Source organism: Sabethes cyaneus, chromosome 2 (genome assembly GCF_943734655.1).
Source record: "Sabethes cyaneus chromosome 2, idSabCyanKW18_F2, whole genome shotgun sequence".
Taxonomy (NCBI): domain Eukaryota; kingdom Metazoa; phylum Arthropoda; class Insecta; order Diptera; family Culicidae; genus Sabethes; species Sabethes cyaneus.
This window is the reverse complement of record NC_071354.1, coordinates 35,245,977-35,260,340: the sequence shown is the minus strand read 5'-3', so window position 1 is coordinate 35,260,340 and position 14,364 is coordinate 35,245,977. Positions and strand designations below refer to the sequence as shown.

At 44.7% G+C, this 14,364-nt stretch overlaps 1 protein-coding gene across 1 annotated transcript; it reads right to left on the bottom strand.

The window, feature by feature from the left end:
• Positions 1 to 9,729: 9,729 nt before the first annotated feature.
• On the bottom strand, positions 9,730 to 13,772 carry LOC128738037 (heat shock 70 kDa protein cognate 5). The gene is made up of 7 exons (XM_053832853.1): positions 13,428 to 13,772; positions 13,056 to 13,093; positions 11,197 to 12,482; positions 10,930 to 11,139; positions 10,671 to 10,858; positions 10,469 to 10,609; positions 9,730 to 10,410 (listed from the first exon to the last, which is right to left on the bottom strand). The coding sequence occupies exons 1-7, from the start codon at positions 13,488 to 13,490 to the stop codon at positions 10,309 to 10,311; spliced, it is 2,028 nt and encodes a 675-aa protein (XP_053688828.1). The 5' UTR covers positions 13,491 to 13,772; the 3' UTR covers positions 9,730 to 10,308.
• Positions 13,773 to 14,364: the final 592 nt, after the last annotated feature.

The following is a 14,364-nucleotide window of genomic DNA, read 5'->3' as shown; positions in this document are numbered from 1 at the left end:
AGCGTCAACCTCGGCAGCGACTCGCTGAATGGAGGGTCATTCAGTCTCGTCGATGATCCTGAGTTCTTCGAATGGGAAAGCGGAGAGCTGTACGGACAATTTTCCCAGCCCGGTGACGCAGTCAGACGAGGATGACTCTCAAGCGGTTTCCAATGCACGTGAGGCATAAAGGGACTTTTCTTTAGTTATCAACGTCATCATCATCAACGTGCACTGCCCGCACGAATGTAGAGCCGAGGATGGGAAGGAAGCGTTCTGCGAGAGGCTGCAGGCAATGTACGACAGCTGCACGCTACGGGACATCAAAATCGTTCTCGCCATCGGTGATATGAACGTCCAGGTCGATAGGCAAGAAATGAAATGAGGCAAGATCGGTAAAAGGACTGGGGCCTGCACAACAACTCGAACGATAACGGCCAACGATGTATAAACCTCGCAGCTTCCAGAGGCCAGGTGATCCGAAGCACCTTTTCCCCGTGCAAAGATATCCACAAAGCCACCTGGAGATCACCTGACCAATGTACAATGAACTAAACTGACCACGGTCTCATAGGTGGCCGGTTCTTCTGTAACATCATGAACATACGTTCCCTACTGGATGCGGGTATTGATTCTGACCATCCATCACATAGAAGCAGCATACGTGCGCGCTCAAAACTGTCAACTGTATACCAGATACGTTAAAGCCGTCCTCCTCGGCTCAACATTTGGCAGCTAGCTAACCCGCAATTTGCCGAAAACTGGGCGCGAATATTGGAGAGGCACTGCCTTCTTTAGAGGAGTTAAGTGCTTCAAACCTCGAAGATGGTTTGGGCAGAATACGCTCGCCCATCAGAGAGGTTAAGAGCCCCGGAGTAATGATTGGTTTGATGGAAAAAATGCTTGGAAAAATTATCTGAGTATTGCCACTTGAGAGAACCGACGAGCAAGGAACCAGTTGACCACGATCGTGGGGAGTAAAAAACGCCAAAGTGGGGGGGGGGCAGACCATGAAGAATTAGAATAACTATTCCGAGCTAATGGCACGCGCAGGTTTTATGGGAAGGTAAACCAAATTCGTAAAGGCAACACACTGAAAAATGACACGTGTACTGTCTACTGCGTAGGGACGAGGAACGGAATGTAATCACAAACGGGCGCAATGTGGTAGAAGCAGTTCTTCAATGAACACTTTAATGGCGAAGTTGCTGCAGGGGGCGGAACGGAAGTGAACCTAGGAGCACAGACTAACAGACGTAACTCTTCGAACAAATTTTCTAGCAAAACGTCGTTCATATGATTATCCTAAATCTAGCAAAAAACACTAGCAGCACTTGGTGCAGTCTTTGCGCTATGCAAAGCCGCTCGCTATCCAGCTTTCCACGAGCGATAACGGCGGCTGATGGGTATACGGAAGCGCAGTTTTGTGGCTATTCTTTGCTGAAATATTGTCATATTGACCCAAAGCAAAGATTATTTCACAAAATGATAGCTAAGGAAGCATAAAAATTCGCTTCCCTTCAAATAAATTCCTCTTCGGCTGATTGCGAAAACTAAACAATGTTTACAATTTTCCACTCAACCAACAAACAACCGTAGTGGCTACCATAGTAACCGCTCCTGCATTGAATGTCAAAATCGAACTGTACCCTTCAGAAAGCTGTACCCATCAGCCGCCATTAGCGCTCGTGGAAAACTGGATAAATTTAGCCATGCTATGAATTTACTCGTGTTTAATCTGATAGCAGCACCAGCGCAATCGAACGATGTTCTCGCGCAGCGTCTGTTGTTTGAGCACGAAGGAAATTCGAAATGATCGTTTTTGTCGGCGATGGAACCAGGCTGCAGTGCTACGTCTGTTAGTCTGTGCTTGGAGTGTCCACAGAAGATAGTACTGTCCAAGAAACGCTGGTAGCGGCTCTACACTGGGTTATTTCCAATATTTGAGAGGAGGAGAAGCCACCAGAGGAATGCACAAATCAATCCTTGTGCCATCTACAAAAAGGTGGGACTGCTGCAACTATCACTGGTAGACGCCACCTACAAGGTACTCTTTATTGCCAAGTCGTCGCGTCGGTGTCAAGAGAATGTTCAAGTGCAAAACCCTCAAACGCAAAACTTATATAAGCACTATTGTCATCGTTGTCGTTATCAGCATAGAGCCGGGGTGGCCCGTGCTGTTTCAAGCGGTTGTCTCCATTCAACTCGATCTTAGGCCACTCGTTGCCAATTTCCCAGTTGCCTCAGAAGTCGTCAAGCTATCCTGCACGTTGAGCCTCCCTCTTCCAGGTGCCGGTGGGGTTGTTGAAGAGAGCTATTTTCTTCGCATTGTCGTCCGGCATCCTTACGCTGTGTCGATGTATGATAGGAACCTCTCCAAGCAGTGCCCGCGTAGCTCGTGATTCATACGCCTCCGCAACTCTGCGCTTTCAGTTTGTATTCCACCAAATATCTGCAAATCCTAGGAGTTGGCTACTCTCGATAAAAATCGTCCCTCTCATTTTGATACCGACTCATCGGAACACTTCCTCAAGATCGAAGTTGAACAGCATGCAGGATAAGGCGTCACCTTGTCTCAACCCTCGCCACGTCTTGAAGGAACTCGAGAGTCACTCGATCCAAAGTAGCTCTGATGAGTCGCATCAGTTTATCCGCAAAACCCTGTTCATACACTATCTGCCATAGCTAGTGGCGTCAACCGACTGTAGCGTATGTTGCTTTGAAATCAATAAAAATGTGATGCGTGGGTACGTTGTATTCCCGACATTTCTGCTAGATCAGTCGGATGGTCAGCCCCAGCCGGCGTAATAGGATCTGGGAGAGTACCTTGAGGCGGTGTTTACCAGCGTTATGCCGCAATAGTTGCAGCAGTCGAGCTGATCATCCTTTTTGTAGATGGGAAAAACCTCTCCTTCCATCAGCATCCTCCGGTAGCTTCTCCTCCCAAATCTTGGAAATAACATCACTTTACGGTTGCCAGCGTTTCTCGACCATGTTTAAAAAGCTCTGCCGGTAGACAGTCCTTACCAACGGCTTTGGTGGTCTTCAGCAACGCGATTTCTTTTTTTATTTCTTGGAGATCAGGTGCTGGGACATTTTTATTTTCTTTCATGGACACTCCTAGGTTGCCTTCCATTTCGTTTCCTTCTGGAACTTCGCCATTGATGTGTTCACCGTAAAACCAGTCGACCGCCTCGCGTTTGTTTAAGATTAGATTCCCTCCCTCGTCCCTACGCATGTCAGGTTTAACGAATATGGTATTTGCGCGAGAAAAACAATATATTATAGGGAAATATTTTTGGAAACATATAAACTGAATTTTTTTCCGATTTTCAAATTCCAAATTCCAATGGTGAAAATTTTTGAAGGAGGCCTGGTCCTCCGGGTACCCCCCCTCTAGCTACGCCAGTGAGGTTAAGGCTAAAAATAAATGCGTCGATACAAGCGGGAAATCGAGCCTGCTTGGCCATTCGCAACGATAAATCCGCAAAACAACCGAAAAACAACTGAAGGCGGGAGAGTTCTGATTGCCGTTCGTCTGGGATTAAGAGCAACTGCAATAGACAATGGGACTGTTTGAAGCAGATCTGGCGCTTTGTCAATGCGTACTGCGAATCTGTCTTCACTGTGATCCAGAGAGCTTCTCCAGTCGACCGGATCATGATACTGGAGACCTACAATTTTTCCGACATAACGCGGAAGCAATTTCAATGTGGTTTTATGTACCCCGATTCAGCTCCATACCGGCGCTACCAGCATTCTCGACAGTTACAGAGCCGCCACCCTATCACATATGGATCACATCGTTAATTAGCATAATCGCTACTGGGTCCTCTGTTTCATCGTTACACAAGATGCTGTACCATTCATTTTCTCTGCCATTAGTTAAAGACGTACCTCATCATCCTCCGTTAATCATCTCTGAAGAAGTCTACTATCACTAGCGATCTTAACACCATCACCACTGCTGTTTTAGAGCAGATCATTGTAGCATCGCAGCCTTCCTATCATCAATGGCTTGGGATAACAACATTACCGATCACGACACCGATACAGACGCGTAAACCATCTTATATGTTTAGTTGTACGTCTGTCATTGACAGACATATCCGGAAAACAATAAATCCTTCCGGATCACGAACTTTGGCTGGCAAAGGGTGAACATGTGCATTCCATAACCTCTGTTCATTAACTCCTATTCCTACCTCCACGAAGTGCCGGCTAGGGTACGCAACCTCGGTTGTCGTACGCTAACAAGACAGGGGGCACAGCGGCTCCCGCCCACATTAAGATGGCAGCCCTATCAGCGGGATAAGGACCTTAGGTTAACAGCCTACTGTACCGGAACACAAAAAGTTAATGAAAATAAAAGAAGAAAGCTCTCTGGATTATTGGCAACGAACTTTTTAGCATGAAAACACGGACACGAATCGAAACATGGAATATACTGACCCTTGCCAGGTAGGGCAAGCTGGTTCAACTTACAAGAGAAGTTAGCCGCCTGAAGCTTGAAATTCTGGGGCTTAGCGAGGTCCGCTGGCCGGGTACTGGCGAACACAGGACAACATCCAGGCAAGTCTTGCTCTACTCTGGCATACGAGGTGAAAATACTACTCGAGAAAGAGGAGTTGGTTTCCTACTGAGCCCAGGGGCACATGCGACCCTGATGAAGTGGGAACCGATAAATGAGCGAATATTCGTTGCCAGATTCAGAACACGGGTTAGAAACCTTACAGCAATCCAATGCTATGCGCCAACAGATGCCGTCGACCTGCAGGAGAAAGAGAGTTTTTACAGCCAGCTGAACAGCGTGGTTGAGAAAATCCCGAAGGGGGACATCCAAATTCATATGGGCGACTTCAACGCGAAGATTGACTCAAACAACGCGGACCCTGAACGTGTCATGGGACGCCATGGCCTAAGAGAGATGAGCAAAAACGGGGAGCTGTTTACAGAATTCTGTGGTAATAACAACATGGTCATTGGTGGATCGCCCTTCCCCCATAGACCAGTACATAAAGTCATGTGGGTTTCCCGCGACGCGCAATATTGCAACCGATCATCATCTTGTTATCGCAGAGATACGTCTGCGCGTCGCACGTGTCCAACGACGAGAGGAGAAAGTTGGGTGCCGCTACGACGTTCGCCGATTGGAGAATCCTGAGGTGAAAAGGACCTTGAAGGGCAACTTGAATCTCGAGCCTCGGAGCTGCCACCTGGTGGAACCGTCGAAGAGCAATGGACCGGCATCAAGAACGCCTAAGTCACGACCAGTGATGAAACCCTCGGCAAAGCGCGCAGCGGGCGGAGAAAGGCGAAAGCCTGCATTGAGCGAGCGCGGACCAGATCGGCTAAGACAGCTGCCCGTCAACGATACGCCGAACTGAAGAGGGTTATTAAACGTGTTTGTAGGCGGGACAAGAGAGCCTGGACTAACTCCCTAGCCGAACAAGGAAAAACCGCCGCCGCCAATGGTATTATCCGCTTCTTGTACGATATTTCTCGCCGCCTTAGTGGTGCCAGGATGAATACAAAGATGCCGCTAAAGGACAGAGCTGGTCAGCGACTGACTGACCGTACAGAACATCTCAAGCGACGGACTGAGCATTTTGAACAACTCTTCTGCGTTTCAAATATCAAAGACCAACAAAACCAGCAGCGTATGACGCCTACAGTTTGTTGAATTAATCGCGTCAACTCGGAGGCGCCATCGCTGGATGAAATTGTAGCAGCCATCAAAAGTATGAAATCCAATAAAGCGCCAGGGAGAGATCGTATTTCAGCCGAAATGCTCAAAGCTGACCCATCTTTGTCAGCCCAGATGATGCATCAGCTTTTCAGCAACATATGGGAAAGCGCAACTTTTCCGGTGGACTGGATGCAGGGCATATTGGTCAAAGTCCCTAAGAAAGGAGACCTAACTGAATGCGGTAACTGGCGTGGCATTACGTTGCTCTGTATTACTCTCAAAGTACTCTGTAAGGTAATCCTCAACCGGATCCAGGAGAAGATCGACGCTACTCTCCGGCGGCAGCAAGCTGGATTCCGTGCTGGCCGATCATGTGTAGACCATATCACAACGCTCCGCATTATATTGGAGCAGATCAACGAATTCCAGGACTCTCTTTTGCTGGTGTTTGTTGAGAAGGCGTTCGAGCGACTCAACCACGAAAACATCTGGGGAGCACTTAGGCGTAGAGGAGTTCCAGATAAGCTAGTCTATCTCATCGAGGCTCAGTACGAGGCGTTCTCGTGCAAGGTTTTGCACGACGGCGTCTTGTCCGACCCCATAAGGTTTACAGCTGGTGTGAGACAGGGCTGCATTCTATCGCCGATTCTATTTCTCATCGTTATGGATGAGATATTAGTTGGAGCAATTGACAGTAGACCAAATCGAGGATTGCCTTGGAATCCTCTAACGATGGAGCAGCTAAATGACCTCGACCTAGCCGATGACATTGTCTTACTCGCGCAACGCCGAAACGATTTGCAAAGCAAGTTAGAAGACCTCTCCGAGAGCTCCCAGGTAGCCCAGGTAGACCCCAGGGGGTCTCACAGTCAATATAGCGAAAATTAAGTCTATGGTAGTGAACACTGACAATTCCCCCAACTTCACAGTACATAGCTGGACGACAAGTTGAGCAGGTAGACGTATTTCAATATCTTGATAGCTAGACAACGCCCAATGGTGGTACCAAGACTAATATAGCCACACGGATCAGGAAGGCCATGGGTGCCTTTGCAGGTCTGCGAAACATTTGGCGCTCAAACTAGATCACTCTTCGTACGAATGCCCGAATCTTTAATTCAAACGTTAAATCCGTACTGCTGTATGCCTGCGAAACGTGATGCGTCTCAGCGGAGACAGCGCAAAAACTGCAAGTATTCATTAACCGGTACCTGCGACTTATCATTCGTGCCTGGTGGCCTGACAACTGGATATCCGATGAGCAACTCCATCGTCGATATCATCAACGCCCAATGGCCACAGAAATTCGTAAACGTAGGTGAAGGTGGGTTGGACACACCTTGAGGCAAGGAGCGAACGAGGTCTGCTGGGAAGCACTCGACTGGAATCCACAAGGACAGCGTAGAAGAGGCAGACTCCGAGGCTCATGGCAACGCGTCTTAGCCAACGAGATCTGGGCTGTAGACGAGAACGTGTCCTGGCGACTGGTAAAAGCCATGGCAAGTGACCGTGAGCAGTGGAGATCTCTGATTTCATCCCTTTGTTCTGGCGAACCGGCGGACATAGACACATAAGAAGAAAGGATCACGAGCAAATCATTCATCATTAAAATCATCAAGTTCAAGCGGGTCACTCGTGTTCGTTTGCATCAATATCAACGTAGGATTCAGAGGAAACTCAGATCATACCCCAAAGCCTTCTGGAAGTTTGTAAACGAGCAACGCCAAAGTTTTAGAGCAAATTGAAAACTAAATTTGATACCTTGATGTAACGGATTTTGATTACTCAGTATGATTTCATTTTGGTCGACTTAGTAGTTAAAATATCAATTGGTTCCACGTGGTGAAATTGAATTGAATACTACTTTTGCTATCAAAAATATCAAACGGAATACTAATCTTGCTGTGTTCGCAATATTAATGCGAATGCTGAATTAGTTGTCATTTTGCTATCTAGCATATTGCCATCATCATATAATTTGAACTGACCATTTTACTAGAAAAAAATTTACGTGAAAATAGATTAATTTAAATATTGTAGGTTTGTTCACATCATAAATAGAATATGTCAACACATTTTATTTCAATAAAAATAAAAACAAAATGAAAGCAATCTGATACATCATAAGTGTTATTTGGACTCGGTAGCAAAACATGTATGGTTGATATCTACAGCAAAATATGTAATAATTTTGATATCTTGCTCGGGAAGGAATTCGGGCTGCCCTCCTCTATGATATATCGCGGTGCAGCTGCCTCAAATTCTACACACATAAGCAGCCTATTCGCTGAAAAGTTTGCCAGCGTTTTTCGTTATAGAAGTTTAACCAACGACGAAGCCGACCGCGCCGCAAGTAGCGTCCTATCGTACGGTCAAGCTATGAGTGATCTGGGCATAAACACCGAAAATCGACTTCATATATACGGACCTGTGGCCCGCCTTGGATAAGCACAGCCACACGATAGGCCGTATGAAAATAAAACAGTTTGCATTGCTTTCCTCGTGTAAATCTTATGGAAGAGTTTGCTATAACTCTTTTATTCATACGACCTAATGCCAATAGCAAAACCTGAAAGACTGCTGATAAGCGGAACTGCGTTGGTTTCGTGCTTATCTAACTGATCGTCAACTGATTCTGTGCTACCTCAGGTATCCCGCAGGGCAGTCACTTCGGACCGCTCATGTTCCTCCTCTATTTCAACGACAGAGGGATTCCACGCCAAGTGACGAAAAAATAAGATATTTTTTAATTAATCATTTTTGATTTAGCTGAAACTTTGCATAGCTGTTTTCCCAAAAAAATGATGTCATTTTATCATATCAGGTATTTTTTTAAGATGTCGACTGCTTTTTCAAAAGGGCCTAACCAAAAATGGTGCTAATCCATTAAATATTTTCACCCCTATTCTGTATTTCGAACGGGTTTATGTCCGCAGGCCCTTTTGAAAAAGCAGTCTAGATCTTAAAAAATAACTGATATGATAAAATGACATATTTTCTTAAACATAACAGCTATGCAAAATTTCAGCTAAAACAAAAATGCCAAATTAAAATCGATTTGCGAAACTCCGTGGAATCACTCGACAACGAACCTCGTGCTTGAAGAACTCCGTTTATTACATGCCGATAATTTAAAAAATTTCTCCCGTGTGCCCTCAACTGAAGACTGCCTCGCTAATTGGTGTACCTTAAACTGAATGGCTGTAAATCCCTCGAAGTGCTCAGTAAAATCCTTCTCACGTAAAAAAGATGCTGTAATTTTTAACTACACGCTGCTATCGAGCATTATCAAACGAACCAATAATATCAAAGACCTAGGTCTTCGATACAAAGCTAACAATCAGACAACAAACATCGTATATCGTCTACAAATCCTCCAGGACCCTAGGATTCATTTTTGGGATCGTCAAAATTTTAACAGATTTCTACTGCTTAAAGCATTATACTGCTTCCTGATCGGAAACCCTAATTACCCAATAGTTCTGAACGGATCGAATCCGTCCAGCGCCGCATCCTACGTCGTCGTCGGTCGCCCTGGCGAAATCCTTACCACTTACCGAGCTACGAAAACCGATATCTGCTAATTCACCTGGATACTCTTTCCAAACGCAGGGCTACATCTAAAACCCTGCTAGTCGCTGACACTCTGCAAGGATAAATAAACTGCCTTCAAATTCTCGAGCGAATTGACCTTAGTGTGGAAGGTACTTACGGATGCAAGTCAGAAAAAACGCACATTTTCAAACCGAAATTTGGTCACAAAATTATCTACAATCTTCAAACCAACAAGCAACAAGAATACCATAATTTTATTTCAGACAAAAATGGCGTATAGATGAAAGCCCTGCCTACTTCGATTTTCTGTATTGCTGATGCTCCCAAAATATGCAACCAAATCTGCCATATGCCATTTGTCTCAAACATTCCCGTTACTTATTCAACAGTAATGGACCAACCGCGTCAAATCAGTTGATTAATTTTCAGAAAAGCAAGTGTGAAAGAAGCAGAATTTAGAACAACGTGATATGGTTTATACAATCCAAAACTACTTGATCATTTCAATTTAACCTTACTTTATTGCAATAGAGTCATTCTCACCTGGCTGGGGGGTGACACTTCTCCTTTTTGTGTTGTTCGAGCACAATTTTTATGTGCCACAATCGGGTTTATATATCTGTACAACAGTTATCAATAATTTCCTTACCGAACAATTTGGTTTTCAGAGTCGAAACGTAATGACAAAACTATTCGATAATTTCTCCTACTCAGTACCTAACGTCAGCGGTCAGACAGTATTATTTCCCATACCTACTGCGACTCAGATGCTGCTGCGCGAAATGACAGCCGACTATGTCGTCGGTTTAAACCACTTTAAAAAACTAAATACTACTCGGATTATTTTGGGAATTCCGTAGTATTTTAACATGAAATGTTACCAGTTTGTAGTTTCATGCTTTAAAATCTCAGTAAAGTGATATAGTGAAGTGGGAAACTAAACTAATTGTGTTTGTATAAGTGCGTTTTCGTACTGTTTTCGCTATGCTCGACCAAATTTCATTAACACTACAACAGGGTATAATGGCTAGAACTATTTTTACAGGATGCGGGGGTTTTGCAGATTGGTTTAAAACACAGTTGTTTTAATTTTTGTTCTCTTTCTTCTCGGCTTCCTCACTACTGCTGCTGCTGCTGCTGTCGCTAGTGCCCGAGCTGGAGCCACTGCTTTCACGCTCGGAAGCCATCTGAAACGACGTAAAAATGTTAAACAGTTTCGTAAACCCCACTCAAGCTAGAACTAACCTTTTTGTAAGCCATCTCAAACAGTTTCAACGAAGACTGTTGCAGAGTACTGACGGTCTTTCGGATTTCTTCCGGATCGGCCTCATCCTTATTAGCTAAAATTTCACGCACCTTAGTGATTTCTTCACGCAATTTATCACACTAGAAAAAAGTGAGGATGTTAAATGAATCCGAAAAAATACAGTTCAAAGCCCAACACTACCTCTTCCTTGGGTAATTGATCCTTAAACTCTTCCATCTTCGACTCGGTGTCGTGAACAATACCCTCAGCTTGATTGATGGCTTCGATTCGTTCCTTCTTCTGCTTATCGGTAGCGGCATACTGTTCGGCATTCTTAATCATGTTCTCAATTTCGTCCTTGCTTAAACCGCCGGAGGATTGAATCACAACTGAAACGGGTACATCAAAATAGTGAAAGGATGAAGTACTGTGAGGTGTTTTGCATTTTGCGTCAACTCACTTTGCTGCTCCTTTCCGGTGCCCTTGTCCCTGGCAGAAACATGGACGATACCGTTCGCGTCAATGTCAAAAATGACTTCGATTTGTGGAACACCGCGAGGTGCTGGAGGAATACCAACCAACGTGAAGGAACCAAGCATCTTGTTATCGGAAGCCATTTCACGCTCACCCTGATGGACCTTGATTTCAACCTGGGTTTGACCGTCAGCAGCTGTGAATTGACTTAAGATTAATTCAACAATTCTATACGATTAAGGTTCGAGCTTACCCGTAGAAAAGACCTGTGATTTCTTGGTAGGAATGGTCGTATTACGGGTGATTAGTCGGGTGAAAACACCACCTAAAGTTTCGATACCCAGCGATAGTGGGGTTACGTCCAGAAGCAGCACATCCGTAACGTCACCGGCGAGTACTCCGCCCTGAACGGCAGCACCAACAGCGACAGCTTCGTCGGGATTCACCGCGCGCGATGGTGTACGACCGAAGATCTCCTGTACAGTCTGTTGAACCTTCGGCATACGGGACATTCCACCGACCAGCAGAACCTCACCGATATCCGACTTCGAAACTTCGGCATCGGACAGCGCCTTTTGGCAAGGAGCAATCGTACGTTTAATCAGATCTCCGACCAACTGTTCCAGCTTGGCGCGAGTGAATTTCAGATTCAAATGTTTAGGTCCAGAAGCGTCCATCGTAATGTAAGGGAGATTGATGTCGGTCTGCACCGATGATGAGAGTTCACATTTCGCCTTCTCGGCAGCTTCCTTCAGGCGCTGCATCGCCATTGGGTCCTTGGTGATATCGATTCCCTGTTCTCGTTTGAATTCCGTTACCAGATAATTGACGATGTGGTTATCAAAATCTTCTCCGCCCAGCAGAGTATCGCCGTTGGTGGATTTTACCTCAAATACACCCTTCTGGATTTCCAGAATAGAAATATCAAAAGTACCACCACCCAAATCGTAAACAGCGATGATCTTGTCCTCGCTCTTGTCCATACCGTACGCCAGCGCAGCAGCAGTCGGTTCGTTTATCACTCGCAACACATTCAGACCGGCAATCTGCCCGGCATCTTTGGTAGCCTGACGCTGAGAATCGTTGAAATATGCAGGTACCGTAACAACGGCATTTTTAACGCTAGTATTCAAATAAGCCTCAGCCGTTTCCTTCATCTTCATCAACACAAACGCTCCGATCTGGCTCGGCGAATAGACCTTTCCGTCGGTACCCTGAACCCAAGCGTCTCCATTGGAAGCCTTCATCACCTTATAGGACAGATTCTTCAAATCCTTTTTGATCTCGGCATCGTCAAACCGCCGGCCAATCAAACGCTTCGTTGCGTAGAATGTGTTTGCGGAATTGGTAACAGCTTGGCGCTTTGCTGGCATTCCGACGAGCCGTTCACCGTCCTTTGTGAAGGCAACATGGGATGGGGTCGTGCGGGCACCTTCGGCATTCTCGATTACCTTCGCTTGCTTACCCTCCATCACGGCCACACAGGAGTTTGTCGTGCCAAGATCGATACCAATTACGGCACCTTTGACGGTGTCGGATCTTTAAGAAAATGCAGGTTTAAGACATTTTAATTTCAAGAAATTACCAAAACAAATGTAAAATATCATAACAACATTATAGTCTTTTTAGGATCTCGAAAATCTTTTCAATCAAAGCAAGCGATTTAGGAGACCCTCAACCCACAAGCAAAGTTTGCATCAGATAAAGCTGGCATATGAATCAACTAGTTTTATACGCCGTATTTTTACCAATATATGAAAATTGATTCTCTACGCAGTTATCGTTATCGCTCTTATTTCTGAATACTCCAAAATTTAAAAAAATTGTATCGAATATTAACGTTATCGTCGGAGGGCTAATACAATACCAGCTAAGCTCTTGGAAAATTAGGCCCTAAGTGCTATCATACTTAGAGAATGACTAAGCTTCTTTAGATAGGCTGATGCAATAGATTTATCACCCGACAAACATTAACATTGCCATTGGAATTAAAAACATTTTCACCATGAAATTTCGAACATTACCAACCGAGAATAAAGGGCTCATATGGCTACAGAGGAGGAAAACCCCTTATCTGTCAAAAAGCACGAGATAGCAAATCATAGTACTCACTTGAATCGAGCCTGCATACTGTTGCCGAGGATTCCGCCCTGCATCAAGGGAGAAAAAAAAGAACAAGAGTTATTTCAGTCATTTTTCCGTCCCATCATATCTCTGTGGGCAAGCAGTAGAGGTCAGATTCTATCCATTACGACCATCGCGCTACTAGCATCAGCATGGATGGATGATTTCCCTATTTTGTTTCACATTGATCCACAGTCAGTCAGTCAGTCAGTCAGACGATTAAACTGATTACACAAGAGCACCCGAAGCACCGTATGTTGCACCTTAACCTCACTTTTTCCACCATCGTATTCCTTCATCCAAGCTGCTGCTAGTGCTAGTTAGTCGCAGAAAAAACTAGAAATTTTTAATTCAACTTACATTTTGTAGCACGGTGCGGTTTTCCGTTAAAGTACGAGTTAGAAACTTAGCTGCCTTCAACATTTTTCTGCAATTTCACTTGCTCCGGCGTAATTATCTGAGTACGACAGCAAAAATCACGTTTCTGGAAAACTTATGATGCAATCTTCTGCTTTGGAGAATCTGCTGCTTCTCTTCGGTCTCTGTGGTTGGTTCGTTTTGACTTTTGACAGATTTTTCTTTTCACACCACTGCACGCACACACTCTTTCTCGCCTAACGTTAGGCACGAACGGAAAAACACGTCTGATAACGTACGTTGTTCAACTTCAAATGAACGAAAATTTTCGACTTTTCTTTTCTCGTACGTTCTTCACTTTGCGTGAACTTCCATGTGCTGTTTCTAGAATTTTTATGAATGGCGTCATCAAAATGCAATGAACAAGGTTGCCAAATGTTTTGATATCACTAACTGCCAGTGCCAGCACGTAAACTTAATGGAAAAAAGCTGGTGATAAATTAGTAATCACATCAGTAATCACGAATGGTGGTTTCTTGTGTTTCTCGGACATTAATGATCTTTTCCTCTGTAGAAAGATGGAATAGATCTGTTAGACAAATTTTACGAGTTTGCATGTTCGTCTGGTGAATAATAAATATATTTTGTCAAAATACGGGTTTATCCATCATAATGGCACCCGCGCATACGAAAATAAGAGCAGCCCTCGTGGCAAAATTCGTGAATAAATAGGGGAGAGCACTTTCAGCGGGGGACAAAGGATTACCCTCTAAGGGGTATCAGCTTGGGTATCAGCGAATAGCCAATAGAGCTTTCCAGTTATGTGTGTATTGGTGCTTGAAAATGAGGCAAACAACAACAGTAAACAAAAGAGATGCATTCCTTTGTCACCAAGGTACAGAATGAATTTCGTCTTCCGCTGGCTTAAATACCAGCAAAT

What these genes read in the sequence shown, in the direction of transcription:
- LOC128738037 (XM_053832853.1), bottom strand. Translation starts at nt 13,490, where the DNA reads ATGTTGAAGGCAGCTAAGTTTCTAACTCGTACTTTAACGGAAAACCGC. An exon ending in AGTATGCAGGCTCGATTCAA is followed by an intron (nt 12,483 to 13,055) that starts GTGAGTACTATG and finishes ATTTTCTTAAAG; the next exon opens with ATCCGACACCGTCAAAGGTG. An exon ending in TTGAGATGGCTTACAAAAAG is followed by an intron (nt 10,411 to 10,468) that starts GTTAGTTCTAGC and finishes ACGTCGTTTCAG; the next exon opens with ATGGCTTCCGAGCGTGAAAG.